Genomic DNA, 25,349 nt, shown 5'->3' on the forward strand with positions numbered 1-25,349 from the left:
ACCATCTTTCTAAATTCCACATATACGCGTTAGTACACTGTATTGGTGTTTTTCTTTCTGACTTACTTCACTCTGTATAATAGGCTCCAGTTTCATCCACCTCATTAGAACTGATTCAAATGCATTCTTTTTGATGGCTGAGTAATATTCCATTGTGTATATGTACCACAGCTTTCTTATCCATTCGTCTGCTGATGAACATCTAGGTTGCTTCCTTGTCCTGGGCTAGGTTGCTTCCTTGTCCTGGGTATTGTAAACAGTTCTGGGATGAACATTGGAGTACATGTGTCTTTTTCAATTCTGGTTTCCTTGGTGTTTATGCCCAGCAGTGGGATTCCTGGGTCATATGGCAGTCCTATTTCCAGTTTTTTAAGGAATCTCTGCACTGTTCTCCATAGTAGCTGAACTAGTTTGCATTCCCACCAACAGTGTAAGAGGGTTCCCTTTTCTCCACACCATCTCCAGCACTTATTGCTTGTAGACTTTTTGATAGCAGCCATTCTGACTGGCGTGAGATGGTACCTCATTGTGGTTTTTATTTGCATTTCTCTGATAATGAGTGATGTTGAGCATCTTTTCATGTGTTTGTTAGCCATCTGTATGTCTTCTTTGGAGAAATGTCTGTTTAGTTCTTTGGCCCATTTTTTTATTGAGTTGCTTATTTTTCTGTAAATGAGCTGCAGGAGTTGCTTGTATATTTTTGAGATTAATTCTTTGTCAGTTGGGAAGCATGCCACTTTTCTATGGGATTAAGGGGCTTAGGGAGAGCAGGATAGGCCATGGTACTTGTTTTCTTTCTGAGCAGATGCCTTAGAGCAATGGGTGTTGGCTGGTATGCCTCAAGCCCTTCCTATGCGTGATGGTTTGTTTCAATGAATGTGAGATTCATTCTTACTCCAACTACTGTCTGTAGGATAGGGAGGGAGAGCAACATGTGACTGGGGAGAGGATGGAGGAAACGGATCAAGGAAAGATCTGTGTTTCCTGGCACATGTGAGACCCTGGCATCAAGAGATTATAATAGTGCTGACCAGGGGAGGAAGAGTTGTGCCAGTCACTCAGCAGTGAAGGACAACCTCGTCAGCATGAGAAGAACTGTGGGAAGTCTTCCTTTTTGAACTTCCTGAAATAGGTATTCTTGTGTTATTAATGTTCATCTTTTAATTCCAGCAATCAGTTTTAAATTTCAGAACTCTCACCAGCATGTATCCTCTTGATTGCTGAAGGTAGCTGGGAGCCTCAGAATGTTCAGGGGGAAGGCAATGCCAGGTTGCCATAAGGAAGCCTTTCTGGTAAGATGTTAGAGAAATCACAGAAAAGAGGACTCAGATATTTAAGATTCCAGAACCTACATCTACCACTGGGCTCAGCCTCTCCCCCACTCCACATCCTCCCCACCTTATCCCCCGATTTCACACACCTTTCCAACTACTGTCTTCTAATCTGACTTTGTGTACATCATTAGTGCTGTTCAGCAGCCCCAAGCTGATAATTGAGGATCGGTTTGGTATAAAAACTCTGGTTATAGAACCTCAGGAGGGGCACAATCTTGACTCTACTTACACCAGAGAGCATTTCAGACACTTTCCTTCTAAGGTGATCCCAGGACCCATGACAAGCCCGTAGGAGCTACCCTGGGTGCCTGGCAGCTAGGAGCTGCAGAAGGTTGCACACAGCAGTCATTCTTCCATACCCAACTGCCAGGACCACAGCACACATGAGTACAGAGGCCTGAATTCCCATCCTGGCTCCTCCTCTATGTCAATTTCCTTGGTTGTTTAGTTTTCTTATAATTGCTTTTGAGGATCAAATGGGATGATAGAGGAAAATGAACACATACGAGGGCACAGAGCACACTCTTCTTTTCATTAAGGACATTATTTAAGTAGTGACTAAATAATACATTTTGCATGTTTTTCTGAAGTTCTAACACTTAATTGCAAGGACATGAAAATTTGTGGTTCACTGTTTTTCATTCAACTCTCAAAGCTCACATTTGGCACCAGATTGGAAGAGTGATGTTGGTTTGGTTGAGCCCAATTATCTTCCATTTTCTGCTGCTTCTCAACAAGTCTCCTGAAAGATGAGGAATCTTATCTTGGAGGAAGGACATGCTACTGCAAGTTAGGAAATAACCTATCCTTCTCTTATTGAGAAAGGCAAGTTGGTATCTTGGATTTCTCAATGGCATAACTCATTTCAAATACTACATTATTTCCCCTATGAATACAGATATCTGTGGAGAGTCTCCTGCCTTGAGTTTTTGGGTCAGGGACTATGGTCCTTACCATGTTCTGAACTGCTATAGAGATGATACTTTCAAACCATCCTAGACACAAGTCAGGAGGTCTTCTCGCCCCTGTCCAGAAGGAGACGCTCAAGTCTGGGCGTGGATGCCCAGCCCCTTCCCCCTGCTTCCTTGGGAAGCAGGCAATTTTTCCACCGCTCCATTCCTCTTCAAGTCCAATGTCATGTTTTGCTGTGGCAGCTACACTCCTGGTTGACTCTTCAGAATAAAGCAATTTATTTGACAAACCAAAGAAAAAACAAAGGCAATCCTGTGTTCAGGAGGAGGAGATTTTTAGTCCATCTGTTTCCTGTGCATTCATTCACTGCCTTGGGGAGTTTTCTGAGTAACTCACACTTAGAAACTACAAGTTTTAAGGGAGCTTCATTCACACTAGATTACAGAGAGTCTACATATTCATCCTGTAGCTAGGGAAAGTAATTGCTCCATCAACCTACTCTCACGGCCACATGCCATCTCAGTGTATCCTTGTTTTAAGAAAACAGTATGGACAACACAGGCTAGGGAGGGAAAATTCATTTAACGGTGTTTAAAAGGAAACTCTGCTTGAGTCCTTTGTGGTCCTATCCACATCTTGTCAGCATCCGCCTCTGCCTTTCCAGGTGATAATTAGGCATTAGAAGCTGGCTATGTGAACTCATCACAGATTCAATGGACATGAGTTTGAGCAAGCTCGGGAGTTGGTGATGGACAGGGATGCCTGGCATGCTGCAATCCACGGGGTGGCAAAGAGTTGGACACGACTGAGCGACTAAACTGAACTGTGTGAACTCAGAAAGCAGCTTTTAAAGAAGATCTGGATAAATGAAGACACCAGTGCTGTGTGGGTTTTGTGAAAGACAGCTGAGAGTTTCCTGTCTAGTCCCTCCTCCTCTCAGGCAGCCTGGGCTTGGGATAGATGCCTTCAGAGTGAACAAAAGGCCAACTGATTTACCAATTCTGTTGGGATTGCCTTTAATTTGGGCCTTCTTTCTGAATAGGCTACCATGTAATGCTCCTATTTTCTTAATATGACAATTATTTAGCTGGAAGGAAGTTATTCAAAATGTGTTGAAAACAACTTTAATCCGAATGTAACTGTAATCATTAAACTTCTAATTTACCTGCTCAGAAAAGGGCCACGTGCATCAAGGGAAGTGAGGGAGACTTGGCTTCAATCCAAATCGCCCAGTGACATCCGGAGTTGCTGAGATGTTCTGACTAGCATTGTCCCTCACCATTTCTGTGAGTGCTTCTTTGAGGCTGGGAGTGTTACAAAGACCATCTTCCTGGAAAGAGGAGGACTAGTCTTTCAATTAAGGGGACCGGATCTCCCTCTTGAAGTACTTCTTCAGAGGCTGTGATAAAGTCCACATAATTGCTACTGACTTAAATACCAGGCAATGGGGATTTGGCAACAGAAAAGGTACAGTCCATATTCTGAATACATCTTAAAACTATCCTGTTACAGATGAATAGAGTTGTTATTAATACCTTATGTAATTCTCAGACTGTGAAGGTATAGTGGGGATTATTGCCTTCATTTTCAAGATAAAGAGACAGACTCAGAGAATTCTAAGGTCTTGCTCAATGTTGCACATTCAGGGCAAGAACTCAAGTCCTTTGTCTCTACAATTGCCAGTCTACTTTCCACCACATTCCAGGAAGTCAGAAACGAGGAGGGCTTTTCTGAGCACCTGCGAGTTTATTGAGCACACCCCGTGGGCATGGCTTCAGGTATGCCAGGCATGTACAGAGAAGCTGACAGGATGATAGTTCATCTGTGTTTTCTTACTAAGAATCCCTTGGTGCTGATATAATCCTATTTATCTAATACCTGTAATTGCATGTTGCTTTTGAAAGATGTTATGGTGGCTTGTTTCACCACTTATGCTTCAACTGGCATCCTGGCCGCAATTTTATTCCCCTCCTCCCAAAGCTGTGAAAGTGGAGTGACTACTGGGATCAAAGAGGGAGAGATCCTTAGGGACTCAAAGTAGGGATCATCACCAGGGGTTCCAGACTCAAATGTGAAGGCTGGAGGGTGAAGTCAGAGGGAGAAATACATGTGGTGGGGCAGATGGTGAGCTGGAGAATGTATTTTCTCCTAAAAGGACTGGTGCTTAGCACCCACTGACAGTCACTGTGCTTCTAAATCAGGCTCAGGTGGCCAGATCTTGAGGTGTTTTTTCAAGAGAATCTGGAAATCTAGGATTTTATGTAAATTCTCCTGATTGGATTATTAAATATTAATGGTTGGTTGAAACATTTTAAAACCTCTGTGAGTTAAAAACAAACATGACAATTCTCAAGTCTCTCTTGCAACCTCTTCTTCCTGTGAAAAAAAATAGGATATTTTAGGAAAAATGTGCACAGAGATGCATCCTGTTACCAGAAGCATCTTTATTACTAGCAGGGTCCTGCATCTTTTCCATGTTTGTGAGAAGGACAGAAAGACAAAAAGGATTAACAAACTGATAGAGTCAGTGTTGGAGAAGGCAATGGCACCCCACTCCAGTACTCTTGCCTGGAAAATCCCATGGACGGAGGAGCCTGGTAGGCTGCAGTCCATGGGGTCTCGAAGAGTAGGACACAACTGAGCGACTTCACTTTCACTTTTCACTTTCATGCATTGGAGAAGGAAATGGCAACCCACTCCAGTGTTCTTGCCTGGAGAATCCCAGGGACAGGGGAGCCTGGTGGGCTGCCGTCTATGGGGTCGCACAGAGTCGGACACGACTGAAGCGACTTAGCAGCAGCAGCAGAGTCAGAGTGTAAACAAAGCTTCCAAATGATTGCTTTCAGCCAGCATCTCTTTGAATATCCACCCTAATACCTTTGAATAATACCTTTCATCTTTCCTCATGTCCATCACCCAGAGGATGAGGCCCTTGGGCAGAAAGCCTTTCCACCGCATCCACAGACTGCAGGCTGCCACCAGGGTTATGCATAGACTCCTGCTTACTAGCCAGCACTACACCTTCCCCTCTCACCCATGAAAGCTCACTGGGGTCTAAACAAGTGAGACTGCCAGAAGTACAGGAATGGCCTCCCATTGATCTTATTTAACTTTTTAAAAAGTAAATTCATCGTGAATATTGGTCTTCTACCTATCGTTAGTAAAGGTTCATTTGTGACACAACACACAAAATTTCAGGTCAACATGGTTAAGTTTTAAAAAAATAACTAGGGTATATTGCTAAGCTCTCCAGATAGATGAACACTCTCTATGCGTGGTGTTTTCAGCCAAGGCATGGTTGCCTAGGTTGACTCTCCCAGCTCACATACTACTTACACCCTAAGGGGTATCAGTTACAAGGCTCTTAGTTAGGTATGTAAGCAGAGACACTTGGACTCTTGAGAGAGGATAAAAGAGATAAAAGACTATGTTCTCCAAAGCAATCAGTGGGTTAGAACCCAAACATTCTCTTCCCTAATTGGCACGAGGGAACCCCCACTTGAACTGGTGCTGAATGATGTGAAGTCAAGTCCATGCGGCAGCACAAACCAAAAAATATACAGTTCCCCTGTTATCCATGTTCTTTGCTCCATGAACTGATGCAGGGGCTGAGCACTAAAGCTTTCCCTATTATCTACTGAGTTTAAGATGGTCTGCTTTCTTTCCACTTTTCATCAGAAAAATGAAAATTCAAGCAGTGGGATTGAAACTAGATCTAAGAAAGAAGAGACAAAGAGGTGACTAGCGATCTGATATAGTGTACCTCCTGGGGAAAAGGTGCCTGGATGTTAAAGGTGGACTATGACAAAATGAGAGCAGACACAAGCCTATTTTTTGCTAGATTGCCATAGGAAACCAATCTAACCTATTTACAAGTGGTCTCAGGGGAAATATCTTTAAATAGCTATCTTGTCACCATCTTTTTCATCATCTTCCACGATCACTTTGGGTCTCTCGTCCCTGAGAAGTGTCACACCTGAAAAACAAAGCACATCTGCAATTAAGTGCCTCTAATTAAAATAGTAGATGACTTTACAGCACAGACAGTCCACAGGAGCATGGCAACCCCGAAAAGTTTTAGTGGCTGCAAAGCTAACTGCTAAAGATGCCAACAGAGAGAGAGAGAGAGCGCTGAGTGGCCTTATTTGGCTTTCCCAGAGGAGCTGTGGCTCAATGAGAATACTGCTCTGGTTAGAAGAGATGCTCAGCCTGGGAGCCACAGGCAACCTTCACCCCCTTCTCTACATTCTGCAATTATGCTTGCAGCAGTTAGGATGGAAAACGTACAAATTTGGGAGTCTAACCGCTTTGGATTTCTCATTCTACCACTCACTTAATCTGTACTGGGCCAGGTTACACTTTCAGACTGAAATTTTCTTGTATATAAAATGAGGGCATTAATACTTATATTAAGGGTTATGGTGACAATTAGATAAGAAGTATGAAATAATGCTTAGCCCAGTGCTGTACCTGTGAGCAACTTAGTGTTTCCTTTGCTTGCACAATTTGCTAGTTTATTTTCCCTTAGAAAAGAACTGGTAAACCTCACGAAGTCAAACTACACATATTTTACTAACATCTGGGGAAAATACTGAACTGAGACTCTGAGCGTGCCATTTCCGAATGTCAGTGCTAGTAGATTGATAAAGTTCATGTGGTTTAGAGCAAAATGAGAAAATAAGAAAAATGCAGTGAATTTTTTCATACAGCTCTATGGCTCTAGTTTAAAAAATTGTCCTTATTTTAAAACAATTCTTTCTCTTCTTTAAGGGATCAAAATATTCTTTCTTTTATGAAGTTTTAGGGATATTCGATGGCTGTATTTTCAGCATCCTCACTAGGCAAAGCTCAAAGTTGTGATCCCTCTTTTAGACTCCACAATATCTTGCTTTAAAAGTTTACTGATCTGTGGAATTTAGAAGCCTGAGAACCATTTTCTGGACTGGTCAACCCAGAAAAGGCCATTCAAGGTCTGGGTGGTTCTGCTCATCCTGTGAGTTATGAAATGGAATCATTTTAATAAAAGGAAAAGGAGCTGTGATCCAAGACCAGTCCTCCATGCTTTCTATCATCTCACTCCATCTATCAGCTTTGTTTTCCCACCACTGCCTTGCACAATCTCCCACCCCTTTCTGTAATTAGAGACCTTTCCATTCATGAAGCATTTCATAAAGATCTAAACTTAAGGGAGGAAAGCTGTGCACCACAAGAGGCCTTTTTACAACACTGGACTCCATTCAACAGTGGCAAATTAATGAAAACTGTGCTTTGATCTTAATGACTATTCGTTTGATTCAGTCACTAGTTTGTTTATATGGGTTCCTTACCAATTAGCTGATATTTATTGGAGGAGAAAAACAATTTCAGGAGTCTGGTTGAAACTAAGGCTTTTGTATAAATCACTTATGAAACACAGTGGGAGATATTTTCTCTTATATCAGCCACACAGAAGTTTGAATTTTTATTTGGAATGTATGCTCTCTTGGTAAGAGAACATAGAGTTAGCCATGCTGAGTTCCCAAGTATCCCATCCTTCTTGCCTTGATATTTCTTCACATTAATCCAATTTTGGGTAGATTCAAAGTGGACAGACAGTTCAGTCACTCAGTCATGTCTGACTCTTTGCGACCTCATGAACTGTAGCACTCCAGGCTTCCCTGTCCATCACCAACTCCCAGAGCATGCTCAAACTCATGTCCATTGAGTTGGTGATGCCATCCAACGATCTCATCCTCTGTCGTCCCCTTCTCCTGCCTTCAATCTTTCCCAGCATCAGGGTCTTTTCAAATGAGTCAGATCTTTCCATCAGGTGGCCAAAGTATTGGAGTTTCAGCTTCAGCATCAGTCCTTCCAATGAACACCCACGACTGATTTCCTTTAGGATGGACTGGTTGGATCTCCTTGCAGTCCCAGGGACTCACAAGAGTCTTCTCCAACACCATAGTTCAAAAGCATCAATTCTTTGGTGCTCAGCTTTCTTTATGGTCCAACTCTTACATCCATACATGACTACTAGAAAAACCATAGCTTTGACTAGATGGAACTCTGTGGGCAAAGTAATGTCTCTGCTTTTTAGTATGTTGTCTAGGTTGGTCACAGCTTTCTTCCAAGGAGCAAGAGTCTTTTAATTTCATGGCTGCAATCACCATCTGCAGTGATTTTGGAGCCCCCAAAATAAAAGTCTCTCACTATTTCCTTTGTTTCCCCATCTATTTCCCATGAAGTGATGAGACCAGAGGCCATGATCTTTGTTTTCTGTTGAGCTTTAAGTCAACTTTTGCATTCTCCTCTTTCACTTTCATCAAGAGGCTCTTTAGTTCTTCGCTTTCTGCCATAAAGGTGGTGTCATCTGCATACCTGAGGTTATTGATATTTCTCCCACCAATCTTGACTCTAGCTGTGCTTCATCCAGTCCAGCGTTTCTCATGATGTACTCTGCATATAAGTTAAATAAGCATAGTGACAATATAAGCCTTGACATACTCCTTTCCCTATTTGGAACCAGTCTGTTGTTCCATGTCCAGTTCTAACTATTGCTTCTTGACTTGCATGCAAATTTCTCAGGAAGTAGGTCAGGTGGTCTGGTATTCCCATCTCTTTAAGAATTTTTCACAGATTGTTGTGATCCACACAGTCAAAGGGTTTGGCATAGCCAATAAAGCAGAAATAGATGTTTTTCTGGAACTCTCTTGATTTTTTGATGATCCACTGGATGTTGGCATTTTGACATCTGGTTCCTCTACATGTTCTAAATTCAACTTTCTGGTTATTTTTAGTATCCTTGACACCAAGTTATACAAGCATCTGGGCAGGGGGAAAAAGTACTGAGATTTCAGGGAAAGGAAGAGGTCAGCCCTTCCCAAAGTAGGCTAGGCTTTCCACAGGGACACAGGAGATAATTTCAAATGGAAAGTGAACTAACATTTATATTAGTGTAGTTAAGCATTCACTTTAATGTCTTAGAATGAAAAAAAAATGTGGTAACTTGTCACAGTCTTGATTTCATGGATCTTGTTGCTTAGGATGAGGCTTAAATCAGTAGCATTTATATGTCATCTCTACGTTCTTACTCTTGATGCTTCATTTTATTACCTTTGGTTATTTAAAGATGAATGACTTTTGATAAACACTAGTCTGGTTTAACTGGCTTAACTTGATCATGATCCTCACATTTTCCTGTAGAAGCTAAGGTGTGTTATCAATGCAATGTGCTTTAGAGCTGGAAAACTTTGCTTTCAGTGGCCATTCATTCAGTTTGGAGCAGGTAACTCAACCTGTGTGAATTTCAGTTTATTCATCTGTAAAACTGGAGGAAACATACTTTGTACCTACCACAGGAGGTGATCCCATCAGTAAAGATCTAGTCAAACATTCTTTTTGGCTTCAACCACACCTTACATGAAGACTTCCTTGGTGGATCAGATGGTAAAGAATCTGCCTGCAGTGCAGGAAACCTGGACTCGTTCCCTGGGTCGGGAATATCCCCCAGAGTAGGAAATGGCAACCCACTCCAGTATCCTTGCCTGGAGAATTCCATGGACAGAGGAGGCTGGTGGGCCACAGTCCATGGGGTCACAAAGAGTCAGACATGACTGAGTGACTAATACTTTCACTTTCACACCTTACATGAACCTCTGTTAAAATATTTTTCACATTGTAGGAATTACTGGACAAGACATCTGTATGCCCACCAAATTATGAGAGTCTCAGAGGATATTCTAATATCCAGCACAAGACTTGGAATATAGTAGGGATTTAGAAAATGTTAACTCTTTCCCTTCCACTCTTTCTGTAGGCAAGTTTAGGGAACTTGGCTACTTCTCAGAACGTGATGTGCTTTTAAGGCTGAAGCTGTCAGTCCAAGACCTCTAAAGTGTCAGTTAGCTCTGCAGCAACCTGTCTTCAGTTATGATCCCAGCCAGAGCACCATCCAAAGGTGGTCACCTGCATCACAGATGTGTGTGGATCTAAGGCAGTCAGACCTAATATACCACTGTTCCTGGTCAACCACACCAGAGAGAGTGCTCTATTCTCGGCAGGACAGAAGAGACATCAGTTTCAAAGGACAAGCCTGTCTCCTTTCTACAAGCACAATATTGAGCTTTGATCTCCAAGTGTTCACAGTTCATGGGTCAATTACCTAGGAGGCTTCTCTTTAAGACTTTCAGCCAAATTATTCATTACTTTCTAGGGTTTCTTTTGCCACAGATCTCAACTAAAGATTCTTAAGTGGATCTTGGCTACTCAGATCTAACCAATCCCAACCCAATGCTCCTTGCCCCTCAGCTCTTTGGCCCTGGCAACCTCGGGTCACACTGAGAGCAAAGCTTGGGCTGGAGAGGAAGCCCAAGATGACTCCTTACTGCTCAGAGGAGTTGTCTGGTGGTTGGAATCTGTCACAAAAGCTCGTTAACCTCCAGGAATGAAGGTAGTTAGCTGGAAATTTAAAGGAGAGAGTGAATCCTTGTCCAGCCTTCCCTTGCCAAGGGCTAATGAGAGGAGATGTCTCTGGAGAGCATTTTTCTGCAAATTCCTCTCAACATCCTTATTAAAACCAATGTGAGTCTCTCTAAACATCTGCTGAAGGCTCTATCCTTATCAGCTTAACTAACATTTTGATTACTGCCAAATCTTTAGATACTAAAAGGCTCTTCAAAAATAAAGTACTTTAGCTAATATGCTAATAAAAGCTGGAATCATAGAACATGATAATTGCAAATACTTGCAAGACAGAGATTTGCTGATTCAAGGAATTCAATAATGTGTATAGTCTATGAATATACAGCAACCCCTCCCCCAACACTCTTGTGTACTCTGCACAGTTTGATAAACATTTTTTATTTGTTCAGGAAGCTTGTTCTCTTAGAATATTGATTTTGGGATGTAGGGAGCCTCCACTGCCGGAGAAATAGAGCTCAACATTTTAGGAAGTTCCTTGAATCAGCAGCTTTCCATGGAGAGGTAAAACACTGTGGCTAGAAAAATTCTCACCTTTAGAGATGGTTTAACATCTCAAAGAATATAATGTTGAAAAGAGGATGGAGGCAAACTATTGTTTACTGAAGACTTTCAATAAGCCAGGAAGTGTGCTAGGTGCTTTATACACTTTATTTACGTTTTTTAACAATGTTGGGAGATGCGTTTTATGGTTTTTCTTTGAGAGGTGGATAAAATAAAGGAGGCTCTTCTAGTTTATGTTAGTTGCCCAAAGTCATTAAGCTAGAATGAAGCAGAACCAGAGATCAAGCCTACACCTTTCTGACTCCAAAACCCATGTTCAATGCTGTGTACTAAAGTAATTCTCTGCCCATAAACAGTTTTGTTCCTCTTCCAAGTCTTCCCCTAGAAGGACTTCAATAAAATAAAGGACTTCAATAAAACTTCAATAAAATTTACCTTCAATAAAGAATGAGCAGAAAACAGTCTCCTAATGGAGAACTTTAAATGCTGAATCATGATTGCCAAATAGAATACCAAATCAACAGATACTTACGGAGTGGGGGCTACATAGGAGGGACTGGACCAGTTATCAAGGTCAATACCAGCAACATAAGGCAATCCCAGGCCATTTCTAATGACTTCATCAAAAAGTCTTAGATGTAAGTCAGTTAAATAACAGCTACAGTAACAGCAACAAGAAAGATAAGGACAATACTAAAAGAGAAGGCAAAGTCTTGGTATTTGCACATCCAGCTCGAATTAAAAAAAAAAAAAAAGGTTTAGAATTAAAAAGATTCATTCTGGACTTGGAGGTGTCTGTTGGTAGAGACCTAGAGCTGGCTGTCCTAAAAGGTGACTAGATGTGGACAAAGGCAGAGCGTGGAGAAAACATGCGATGGATTTGAGGATCAAGGGGCAGGTAGGGATGCATGAAAACTATGAGAAGCATGGCTAAGGCAGATTCACAGCCTATGGATGGGTCCTTGGTCCATTTCTCCAGACAAGTGCCTCCTCATGCTTCATGCCTCTTTGCCTGGCTTTTCTCAGAAATCAGTCTTCTTCCCTGATTGCCTTTTTATGATGTCTTCTGAGCCATCTTTCAATTTTGTTATTAAATGAAATCATGGGAAAACACAGTCTTATAATAATGACTAAATCTCATCGTCTCCCAAAAGTGTCCCTTCTGGATTGCTGTAATGCTATAGGTCCAAACCATAGCATGATACGATGAAAAACTGCTCACAGATGAGACAAACCTGGATTGGAGCCCCAGCTCTGTCACATAACAGTGTTTGATCATGAGCATACTTTGATCCATTCATCAGTCCTTCTAATCATCCCATCATCAATTAGCCAATCAGCTATCTATCCATCAATTTCATCAACAAAAGATTTTAGAGTAGCTAAGTTACTTAAATCCTCTCTCAATTTCTATATCTGTAAAGTGAGATGATATCTATTTCATTGTGTTATTCAGTTGATTTTTTGAAAATCCATGAGACATGCCAAATCCAGTGCCTAACATTTAGTAGGCTTTCAATAAACATTAGTGCATTTTCTCCTCTGCCATTCTCCCACCCCAGACTATCTGTATAAAACAAACACACACACTCCCATCTTATACTGTGACCATGACTTACTCGTCTCATTCCCCAATTTCCCAACTTGTACCTAAAATTCTCAGGGACAAAACTATATCTCACACACTGGCTGCCCTATAGTGTGGGACTGTGCCCATAGTTCAGCAAGATTTTTTGGTTTGATTTGACTCACATAGACAGAGCTATCATTATTTTTGCAGCTCTCTCTCTCCCCCTCCCTCTCCCTCTCTCTCTCTTCTTTTGAGGATTTGGTCAATATATCCAGGTGTTTTGGGAGAATCAACCATCAGTCATAGGATGCAAGATCCCTGGGTGACTGGGGAGGAGGGTATTTAAATTCTTTTCAAGAACCCACTGACATTTCTATTTTATTGACTCAGTGGATCTGACCAGTTCTGCTGAAGCATGAGTTATGCTCTGATCCTCACCCAGCTCCAAGCCAGCCCCAGGGAAACTGCCAAGGAAGGCAAACCTGAGAGGCAGCAGTAAATACTCCTCCTGTGAATGTTCCTGTGAGACACAGATTGCCAGGCCAGGACAGAGGCTGATCCTGTGGCACTCCAGATGGTAAGGCTCTTGACCTGTTCCCATCATCCCTTGCAAATGCCCTGCACCAGCTCTTTTACCTGCTGCAAAGGGGGACACATGCAGGGCAGGTGTGTCTTTTCTCCTTGGCTTTTTCTGTTCCAGGTCAGTGTTATGAAGAACTGGACTCATTTTGCCCTTTGGTTGTATGTCTTGGACATCGTATCTTGTAATTAAATGTTCTGAAAGGACGTCTGCATAGTTAGGAGAACAGAGGGAGAAACAGGGTGAAACACATATGTCTCAGAACACAAGGACAGTGTGTCCATATTTGCACATGCATCTGGTGATATGCAAACATCTAATAATCAACTTTTCAAATATCTTAATAAAAGCAGGTTCTTTATCATAAGAATTCATATCTATGGAGGCTACACTAGATAACATGCTTTATACAAAGGGTTTTTACATGACTGATTTCATTTTAGCCTCACAAAACCATGAGGTTTTTTAATACTACCACTGTTACTTTGCTGAAGAAAGTGAGGCAAAGATGTGCTGGAGGAATTGAGCTGAGTTTTGTCTGCTGCTGAAGCCTACCCTTGCTAGAGCGATGGGGCATTTGCTGTTCCATAAGCTATGTGCTACTATGTAGCTTAACTAGTTCTCACTGGCTTAACTAGTTCTCTGCTTCCACCACCTGCTTCCTCTCCCCTCTTCTACACATGAACGTTCTCTCCATTATGCACAAACTCTCTAAAAACAGCCTCCTCTAGAAAACCAGTCTACAGTTCATAGCCCAAACTGAGCTCCCAGGGTCCTTATCTGAGGCCCTCCTTTATGATGTTATCTCTTACTGCATATTTCAGCTGCTTATGTGTTTCTCTTATCTCCGTTTTATAAAATGGAAAGTTTCTTTCCAGAAAGGAAAAGTTCTATTTCTTTTGTCTCCCTAAGAGTAGGTTGTGAATAGAGAGGACATTAAATAAATGGCCTGAAAGGAAGGGGTAGAGGAAATAAGACAAAACTTTTGGAAACAAGAGAGTGTCACAAGTCACATGCATGGTTGTTACAGAGACTCATTAACTGTTCCCAAGACTGTTTTGCTCTGCTCCTGCCTCAGACCTGGGCTGCATTTCTCAGCCTCCCTTGCAGTCAGGTGAGGAAGTGACTGAAGGAAGTGTGTGCGCCTGCCAACCCTCCATTCTGTCTGCCCTGGGTCTGCTGGATGCCCCTTATGGTGACTTTAGAAGCCAAATGCTGATGGTGTCCATTGTCTTGAGTTCCTGAATGACTGTTTGGAGCAAAGCCTGCCTCTCCACTTCCCCCAACTTCCATTGATGAGAGAAAAGTAAATTTGTATTCTGTTATCCACTCATATTTTAGAATTTACGTGTTATAGTGACCCTCCTTAGAGTAACTAAGATAAATACAGAGACTGTACCAATGATTGAAAAATATCGAACTATTTAAGGGGAAAAAAATGTAAGATCCATGTGGTCTAGAAGCCAGTAGCTCCCTTTTACAGACATGCAAACTGACCTCATTGTCCATTACCTGGTATGAAAGGCGGAACATGCAGGGCTGGTGTGTCTTTTCTCCTTGGTTTTTTCTGGTCTGACTCAACATTCAGGGTGACTTGTACATTTTTCCCCTTTATAGGCTTCTTTTTGAGATCACAATCCTTAATAAACTGGTCTGAAAGATCATCTGATTTTGACAAGATACAAAGAAAAAAAAAGAATATAACATGAGCAAGGGTTCAGTCACAGACTGGTTGGTTTACAGTTAAATCTAATGGGAGGGAGGAATCTTTTGATCTGAGAAAGAAAAGCATTTATTTATTGTGGCCTCTTCTATGGAGGATTTTGCATGCACAGATATATGCAATAAAAGGGAAAAGTAGAATTTTGTAAAACTCCAAATGAAGGGAACTCAAATGGGATGGATAATCAGGGCAAAGAAGAACTTTAAAATACACTTAACCAAGCCACAGAGTGGGTTTAAGTTACATTTCAGATTGGGGAACAGATTCTCTGTGCCAGAATGCTCCTCCTGGATTTTCTTTACTCAAGCCTTACTCTCTTTGGAAGGCCCAAGGGCCCGTAGGGAGCCTTATTCTCTCTTTGGTCTTATAGCAAGGTTCTGTCTATTCCTCACAGCTTTCATTTCTATGGCTGGTCAAGTCACACCAATGATTAAGGCTTGCACTTCAGCACTGGTCTTTACACTGCCCCCTGGCTTTACAATCCTCCTATTTACTTATCCCAACCCGGGCCTTCTTATCTTCTTATTCATCACCTTACAGTCCCCAGTCCACTGCGTTACCTCACCAGAGCCTTTGAAGTCTGGATTCGGCATCAGGTCCATCAGATGTCGTTGTATACAATTAATTCCATCTGATACCCTGTTGCCCATTAACGTATTTTCTCTGCTCTCTTACTCCTCTGTGCTTTGGTTTCTGTGGCTGTGCTTTGAGCTCCTCTGTCATTGTTTCAGCACTTCATTCCCTAATGATCTATCTCCTGAGCTGGATAGAGCCTTCTTGGAGATTAAAGGTTATACGTCCTTTCGATAATTTTATTCTTAGTTGTGTTTCCCACCAATAAATGCATGTTGAAACAATGATTAGGTGGAGTTAGACTGATATGAGTTAAAATTTTGACTCTGTTTCTTGTTAGTTCTGAGAACTTGTCAAGAATTTCTTTTTTTTTTTTTTCTGTGGCAGGGGAGTCTTAATACTTAGGAACTTTAATATTCTCTCAACTTATAAGATGGGGATAATATTAAATCAATGTGCGCGCTTATGTGTGTGTGTGAGAGAGACAAAGACAGAGAGAATTAAATTTGTTGATGATGGTAAATCATTTGATACTTTTGATATATTTCAAATACTTAAAAAATGCTCACTCTGGCCATTGCTAATCCCCAATACTTTCCCAAAGGCTCAGAGGAAAGTCCAACCCTCTCACCTGACCCCATCTTTATCTTACCTCACTAATTCTAGTCCTGCATGTCCTTTCTCATTTTATAAATATCCACAGCATTTTTACTCATGTAACACCTTTAAAGGATAATCTAGTTATTATTTATGCATATGTTTTCCCTGCCCTCTTTGATGACAGGTGTCTTGTGTTTTATCTCCTTGATAACAATGAATAGATATTTGTTGAATGTACGCTTGAATGAATGAACTCAAATATATTTTGTATAAACAGCTCTTCTATTAGGATTCTAAGAAGCTGCAAAACAATGAAACTATCTGTTTTCTCTGGAAACTCACTATCACCTGGATATTGCCTGGCTAGATCTATAATTATGAATGAAGTTGGGGAAATTTAGGGAGTAATTGGATCTTTTAAACCCCTCTTCCCTCCCTCCCTTCCTCTTATCTGTCTTTTCTTGCTTTATCTTTCTTTTTTTAATGAAAACATTCAGGTGAGCTTCTTTAAAACGTGGAGGATTAAATGTGCCAAACATTTTCACTTTAGTTTTATGGGTCTAGACATAGCCTGTGTTATTCATTCATTTATTTATTCAATGAATGTTGATTAAGCTCCTACTATATATGCCAGACATTGAGCTAGGACTAAAACTAGAAGTAAAACATACTTTGTTTCCAAGTTACTTATGGTCTATTGGACATTATATCTGGATGACTCTTTGTTTTAGAAAACCCAAGATGGCTCAGCAGTAAAGAATCCGTGTGCAATGCAGATACCTCAGGCAACAAGGGTTTGATCCCTGTGTTGGGAAGATCCCCTGGAGGAGGAAATGGCAACCCACTCCAGTATTCTTGCCTGGGAAATCCCATGGACAGAGGAGCCTGGAGGGCTGCAGTCCATCCATAGGGTCGCAAAGAGTCGGACACAACGGAGTGACTGAGCATACACAAATATGTGTGAGGAACGTATCATCAGACATATTTAGTAACCATACATCATTATGCCTGCATCATCAAAAGATCATAATGCATAACCAAAAATGAAATAGCATCATTCTTCAGCCAATAGTAATAAATATTTCCTTCTACCTAGGAGATTTTAATAATTTCATCCAATCATTTCAGTTTAATAAACACTTACTTAAATTGTACTGTGTGTAAGGCATTGGCCTGTATGATTTTAAGTTTCTGTGCACACAGGAAAGGAGATGAAAGGGGGACTTTACCGAGTGCTACTTATCAACTTGGTGATTTCACCTCATTTTCATGTGTGTAATAGACCAATACCTTCTAGTATTGGTCAATGCCTCTGTCTTACTAGCTGTTAAATACTCTCACCATTCTAAATACGTTATCTCATTTAGTTCTTATATCATGCCCACAAGGAAAGGTATTTTTAGCCATAATTTGTAATGAGGAAACAGGTTTAGAAGGCCAGCTAAAAGGCTAAAGATTCCACTGTTGGTAGGTTATGGCAACAGGGTTAAAACCAGGTTCTAGGGACTATGTATTTCAATGCCTGGCTGAAAATGTAATTTCAAAACTTTATTACCACAGAGCACAGTTAATCTCCCCCCACATTATACATACTATAGACCTTTGCTGAATGAATGAAAGCTCAGAATGGGTACTGCCCAGCTGTGGGGTCTCTGGAGGTACAGGTTGGCTATGGACCAGTCACGGGTCACCATTCAACCCCAGGGTGCCACTCATGGCACCATACAGAGAGCAAGACATTTCCTTCAATTTTAACTTTTACTTCAAATGCATTTCCCAGATTTTTGGAGAAATCCTGAGTACAACATATCTTGATAGTAAATGGGGAGAAGGGAGAGGTGGGGGGGGGGGCGCGGAGTCATAACCAGGCGAGGCATAAACAAAGGCTATGAATATGCAAAAGGCCCATCCATCAAAAGTCTGAGTGTCTCATTTTTAGAAATGGGTAGAGGCAGAAACGTTTCTGGTATTTTCATTACAAAGGTTATGCAGAAAGTCAGTTCTGGAAAGGAAACAGATTGACAATAAAGCAGAAAAAGGCTATTTAAAATTCTGTCTTGATAGGCAAAGAGAGATATTTGAAATATTTTATTGGCACTGCACATGGGGTGTAAGTGTGTCGGGAAATACTGGAAACAAGCTAGACTGCCACTCTCCATTTATGGCCTCAAAAGTGCTCTGCCTGGGACTCTGACAGACCCGAAAAAGAGGACAATGCCTCTTCTCTCTTTTAAATTCTAATGAACTTCTCTCCAGTGCTTCAGCTAATATTTACATGACAGACCCCACAGACCCATGGGCTATTTGCCTGTCCATCTGGTGTTGGCTGTCACCAGAAATCTCAAACTATCGGGTTTCAGGGAACCTCCCTCTGACTTGCTTGCAAACTGAATGGCAGAGACGCCCCCTTTCTGATTTTCACCACAGACATTCACACTGTATCATTTACCTAAGTGGCTGCAGCGAGGGTCTAGCTTGTCCAGTCTGTCTTCTGAGAGCTCCAGAGGCTGCATTTGCTCAGTAGACATCATCAAAGGAGAGCAGGTGTGTGGATTTCTTCTCCAGCACCACAGAAGTATAGAAACAAGACCATTAGTATGTCTTCTGCTTATTCACTCACTTATTAAATAAGTATATTTACTGAACATTTACTGCTATGCTCTCAATTCAATCCTATTTTTAAGTCTGCTTTTTCTACTTAGCTACTAGAAGTTCTAAACTTAATATTTAAGCCAAAATAAATGAATCACACACACACACACACACACACACATATGGATTTGTCAGTAATTGTCATGTATCAAATGTTCAATATTTGCCATCTTTCAGAAGTACTGTGTGAGTTTTAGAATGAACCCTTATAAAATCTGAATTAGAAATGAGTTATCTGGGAGTTACAGGAAATCTTAATTAAATCTTGCCTGAATTATTTTTTTTTTTGGTTGAGTTCTGCAAAGTAGGATTATGCCTACTTCACAAGTAAGAAAACTGAGGATCAGAAAATTTAATTAATTTATTCAGTCACACATTTATTAAATAGCCACGCTTGGATATATCTCTCTTTCTGCAAACTTCCACTACTGACCCCAAGACACTTGAAATAGTGGTTCCTTTGAATCCACATTGAACAAGGTTTCTGATTTTCTACCATTACATGCTTGTAACTATGAAGTACTGAGACTTCTTCCCTATTCATATTACAATTCTTGTAGGAAAATATCCAGGTCTCGAAATAGATCTTTATTATTTTCTCCCTAGAGATTTCTGACATTAGAGCAAATCTGTTTCCTCTTCCCCGCCCCCCTGCCATTGCCCATCTTTCCTAAACCGCAAATCCATTGAACTTTTCAGAGCTATTAGTTGTAGCCATTGTCTACTAGGAGTAGAAATTCCGAATGGACATATGTCAGGTCTGAATGAGGAATGCATTAGATGAGATTTATAGGAAATCTTCATTAGAGTCTGCCTATCTTCTATTTCTTTTGGATAATTTATTACTCATGTTCTACCATAGCAATAATGGTTGGAGAGGAATACTATTTAAATGACCCAGTTTGTCCTCTTTTCTTGAGATTCTTGGATCACCGGTATGCAGAAGAATACACACACCAACTGTGTTAACATTTCAAGCTCATAGAATTAGTTCAACTCAGTTGTCTTCTGAGGAATAAGCCAATGTTCTCTGGGAAGGCTAGAGGGCTTCTCCCCCTACAAGCTGAGATCATTGCGGAGCAGATGGAGCCATTAACAGATTACTTGAGCCAGCTTTTAGTGTCATTCTGAGAAGACTGACTGCTCTGAGTGACTTCAGCAGAAATCAATTCGGGCCATTGTTTTTAGTGTTTGTATGGAGACTGCCAATTCCCTGGAACCATAAGGAAGTACACTGCTAACTTGGGAGGCCGGTTCCTACCTGCTTTCATGAAGAAGAAAGCTATGGGACTGTCATTCGGGATGAGGGGACTTAGGCCTGAGGTCTGGAGGCAAAATCATCAGATATGGACTGTGCACCTACTCAATCAATCTTTCATCTCTTTGGGCAGAAATTCATGGGCTCTTTCATAGACTTTGGGCTGAAGGTCACCCCATGCAGGATCTAGTTAAAATATTCATTTTCTAGAAAAATAAATGGAGACTCAAAGAGCTTAAAATGACTTACAATTAATTACATACTTAGAGTCAGAATCATCACTTGAACCCAGACCTCCTACCTTCTACTCTAGGTCCTCTCTGGCGGGAGTACCTGCTCTTCTCCAATCTATGGTAAGCTGGTCTTTTCACTTGGATCACATGGCTGCTCCTATGTGCTCAATAACTGGTTATTTAATTTGAATCTGAGCTTTCAAGCCAAATAGATCTGGGTTAAATCTCAGTCTTTTAACTAAAAGCTATACGACTTTGATGAAGTGACTAAATCATGATGATGTCATGAGGATAGATGAAGCCCACGTGCAATACAATCATTTCTGTCCTTTCTCCCTACAGGCTGCAGCTTCGGTGGTAGAATTTGCCAAAGTCAGCATCCTACTGGGACACCCACAGACTGGTACCTGGGGATGTATGTTCCTCTCTGTCTCCCATTCTTAGCCTCGGTTTTCTTATCTGTAGAATAGACTTAATAGTAATGATCCTGTAGACTTACTGTGACAATTAAACAGTAGCTCTGTGCTGTAGGCATTGAATTGATGGCAGTCACTGTAACATAACATTGTCTATACCTTCCTAGATATCTAGCTAAGGAAGACCAGCTGAGGAACTGAAAAAATTCGAAAAATCATTGACTCATTTTCATCTGGATGTTGAACCATGGGATGGCCAGCCCTCATCTGAGAAAACTGGCTCTCACAGTACAGGACTTGAGAAAGAGGAGGCTGCCCTAGGCGGGTGAACTGTGTGAAGTTCAGAAGTCCCTGGACAAGGCAAGGCTCCCTGGTGATTAGTCATAAAACTGACACATGATTGCTCCTCAAGACAGCACCTAGTATCTATGGGGGAAAACATCACTATTTTAAATCAGTGTGAGTGAAAGAAGGATGGTAAGCCTCTGTTTGCAGGGGTCTGAGAGATGATTTTTCACATTTGGGATTTTACATCACAAAACTACCCCGTGCTGGGCAGGGATGTGTTTTGCCCATGGAATTAGAAGCTACTTTTATTATGGATGATGTCACTACAATCTTCTTGGCAGAAAACCTTCACACAAAGAAAGGAATAAATGCACAGAAGAGAGAGAGATTTGGAGTTAAGCATCGCCTGACAGGATTGTCATTTTATGTGCCTGTTTAGCACATAATAGAAGATGTTCTCCATATCTTTATTCCCTCTGCTTTTCTACCCTTAGTGAGAAGGGGTGCTCCAGATAATTGAGCTGCTGTAAATCAGGAGCTGGCCTCATTCTCAAACTAAGAAATGGAAAATTTCTACTTCCTATTCCTAACTGCGCCCATGCATTCCTCTCTTGAATTCAGTCCCCACACCAAGCACGACAAATGGATGTTGCCTTTGTCATGCTGTCCAGGGAAGTTTTCAGCAGCTCCCTCAGCAGCTCCCTGTTATTTGGGAACTTTCTGAAGCATCAGCTCTTTCTTTCATACCTAAGCACCTGGTGGGCTAGGGACTGAAGAGATGCCTTAAGGGCATTTTATAAACTGTTTTCTAGTCAAAGATTTGCAATTCTTTAGCATTCTTTTCCACTTTTTGGTTCAGTGTGGTCTCTGAATTTTAATACTCACACAGTGACAACTCTAACTGCCACTGTGATTGTCAATATCGGCCCTCCCACCTTCTTCTGAAAAGCCTGGGGCTACCTGTGTGGTAGAAATCAGGAAACTATGATTATGTAGCCTGTCCAGAGGGGTCACAGGAAGTGCCACAACCACAGGCATTACTTCTGCAGCAAAAATGCAAGCATTCGGGCTAAACTATAAAATCATTTATCTTTTATGTCAGATTTTGCTACAGAATGAATTTATGTTGACTTTAACAACAAAAAAATTATGGTTTTTGGATTTTCCCATTAGAGAAGAAAGCATAGGTCTGTCTGACTTTTTTCCTTGCTGTTTGAGAGAATGTGGTTGGATTGGTGACACATGTGCAAAAGACCAGGTGATGGTATTTCAGGGGCTTAAGGAGGTTTTCAGGACCCTGACCACTAAACTGTTGTAATTCCTCTTGCTAATTCTCACATTGCTCTTCTCAGAGACACACTTGTAAATACAAATGCAATTGAGAGGAGCTACATTAACTGATGTCAATACCTAGGGGTTATTAATGACAACGATGTCTTTCTCTTTTGAGAACAGAAACAGAAAGGTCTAGGGAACTGAGTTGCAGGGAAGGAAGTGCATGGTTGCAAGACAGGCTGCCAGAGCAGCCTGCGGAAGCCGAGGATGCCTGGAGGGACCCTAACTCCACAAGCTCAGGTGTGTGTCAACAGTCGCTCAGTTGTGTCTGACTCTTGTGACCTCATGGGCTGTAGTCTGCCAGATTCCTCTGTGCATGGGATTCTCCATGCAAGAATGCTGGAGTGGGTTGCCATTTCCTTTTCCAAGGGATCTTCCCTACCCAGGGATCAAACCCACATCTGCATCTCCTGCATTGGCAGGTGAATTCATTACTTCTGAGCCACCTGGGGAGCCCACTAGCTCAGAGCTGATTCCTATTTCAGGAGGACAGTCATGCTATTTCTGTGGCTAAACAGATCGGTTGAGTATGAGGTCAGAAAAGGCTCTGGGCATTTTGACCTTAACAATGAGTGGATTCTCAGGTGGGTGTTAGAATATGTGGTTTAATTCATAGACAGAAAATCCCTCACTGACTGTAAGCATTCAGTGCTGTCAGGTAATATGAGGTAGAAACAAATGCTTGGTCTCACTCTCTAGCTGGGTGAACTTGGGAAAGTTATACGTCCTCTTGGAAACTTAGTTTCCACATCTGTGAAACGGGCAGGGTAGTGGCTCTTCTCCAGGGCTATTGAAAGTAATAATACAATGTATGTCAAGCTCCCAGTATATGCTACCATTTCAAGAATGTGAGTTGTTTTCTTTGCCCTTTTAGTCTGCTTCTTGTAATTACAACATGTACATCGAACCACTGGAATAATTTCCTTGTTCCATTTCTGGCCTTTTCTGAAGCTATGATGAGATAAGAACAATTCAAAGTAGAACATACTGTACACCACAGGAAACTCTACTTAATGCACTGTGGCGACCTGAATGGGAAGGAAGTCCAAAAAGGGAGGGGATATATGTATATGTATTGCTGACTCATTTCTCTATACAATAGAAACTAACATGACATTGTAAACCAACAATACTCCAATACAAATTAATTAATTAAAAAAATACACTTTTATTTTTCAAAGCAAAACAAAAAAAAAAAGAGAGAGAGAGAGAGACAAAGATAAAAACAAACTGCAACACACCCTTTTCCAGGCCTTGGGAACATGCTAACACTGATTCTGAGGAGCAAGGTGACACTTAGCTAAGTCATGTGATATTCTAAAGAATTTCCCTATATTAGTCAGGCTTGGATTTACTTGACGGAATGAAAAGTTAGAAGGTTATGTCCACAGCCCAATGTGATATCTGATTAACGTACCCTCTGGTTATATAAAAATTCATATCTTTTGTCAAACCTATTTTTAACCTGAGGGCTGAATTCAGGTCAAAAATACCACATTTTAAAATCAAATTTGTTCTTTTAGAAGACCTAAATTTGCAGTATTCCTCGAGGAATGACTGTTACTCAAAGTAGGGCATAGAAAGGTTTTTTGATTAGGACACTCTCAGCTTTGGAAGATAAGCCTCTCCACACTGTTGAGTGAATACACAGATATACTTGTGTTCATTGTGAAACTTCGCAATTTAATTTGTGAGGGCTCTTGTTTTTACAGAACTCAGGACTCCACTTCTCTTGGAAAAATGATTTGAAAGTGGTAACTTTCCCAGGTCCCCATCTAGCCCCGGCTTAGTTTTGCTCCAGAAAGTACCCTTATCCCTCACACCCCCTGTACCACCAGCTGCAGCCTTCTTTGTCTTAGCAACCACAAAACAGTAACTTACTGGAAACTTGCTTTTCTCGCCGTAAATGTTCTCAGAGTAAAGACCTGAAGCACTTACCAGGCAGTCCAGGTGCTGAGATGAGAAGGCAAGGGATGGGAAGGAAGCGCTTCCTCTCTGAAGCTGGGCCGGCTCCTCAGTGGCAGTGGCTGCTGCTGCCCGTCTCCAGCTCCTCTTATCAAGGGACCAGCTGCTGCTGTTGCCATGGGGATGCTCTGTTTCTCAGGCGCCAGGGTAAGGGGGATGGAGAGGGAAAGAGGACTCATCTCACAGCCACTGCTCCCAATTGTAATAATTGTCCATTACAAAAACAATGCACAGAATAGTGCTTTGAGTACCTGGTGTGCAAGAAGTCCAGACAAACCAGCTAGGTCCTTTAATCCCAATAACAACCCTGCATGTGCATGCTCAGTCATGTCCAACTCTTTGTGACCCCATGGACTGTAGCCTGCAAGGTTCCTTTGTCTATGGGATTATCCAGGCAAGAATACTAGAGTGGGCTGCCATTTCCTACTTCAGGGGATCTTCCTGACCCAGGGATTGAACCCATGTCTTTTGCATTGGCAGGCAGGTTCTTTACCCCTGAGGCAACAACAACAATAACAACCCTATGCATAAGAATGTTTTGACCTGACTTTACAAATATGGACGTTTAGGCACAGAGAGTTTAAGTGACTGGCCCCCAAATCCATGCACCCTGGAATCCATTTGAATTTAAATTCAGAGTACTCTCACTACCTACTGTTGCATCTTAAGAAGAATAGTAGCAGTTGCTTTGCATAAGGCTTCCCACTGCCAGGCACTCCAGGCATATCAACTCTAACCCTCATAACAACCTTGCAAGATAAGTTGCTGCTGTCATGCCCAGTTGCTGTCATCATGCCCATCCTACTGATGCAAAACCCAGGGCCCATGTTCTCACTGCTAGTACAGGGTGAGGCTAGGGTTTGAACTAGGCATTGACTGCTAGAGTCCATGCTCTAAACCAGTTTGCAGTCCTGTTCACCAATGAGAGTGTTTTAGAAAGAAACAGAAC

At 41.5% G+C, this 25,349-nt stretch overlaps 1 protein-coding gene across 2 annotated transcripts; it reads right to left on the reverse strand.

The window, feature by feature from the left end:
- Positions 1-3,972: 3,972 nt before the first annotated feature.
- PPP1R17 (protein phosphatase 1 regulatory subunit 17) lies at positions 3,973-24,476 on the reverse strand. Of its 2 annotated transcripts, XM_019959567.2 has the most exons (6): positions 24,374-24,476; positions 18,703-18,809; positions 14,870-15,022; positions 13,414-13,566; positions 6,112-6,222; positions 3,973-4,622 (listed from the first exon to the last, which is right to left on the reverse strand). In XM_019959567.2, exons 2-5 carry the CDS (start codon positions 18,782-18,784, stop codon positions 6,143-6,145), a joined length of 468 nt encoding a protein of 155 aa, XP_019815126.1. In that variant the 5' UTR covers positions 18,785-18,809; positions 24,374-24,476; the 3' UTR covers positions 3,973-4,622; positions 6,112-6,142. The 2 variants fall into 2 exon arrangements, with proteins under 2 accessions (XP_019815126.1, XP_070643481.1); XM_070787380.1 differs by lacking the exon at positions 3,973-4,622 and having other exon boundaries at positions 4,671-6,222.
- Between the last annotated feature and the right edge of the window lie 873 nt (positions 24,477-25,349).

Source organism: Bos indicus, chromosome 4 (genome assembly GCF_029378745.1).
Source record: "Bos indicus isolate NIAB-ARS_2022 breed Sahiwal x Tharparkar chromosome 4, NIAB-ARS_B.indTharparkar_mat_pri_1.0, whole genome shotgun sequence".
Taxonomy (NCBI): domain Eukaryota; kingdom Metazoa; phylum Chordata; class Mammalia; order Artiodactyla; family Bovidae; genus Bos; species Bos indicus.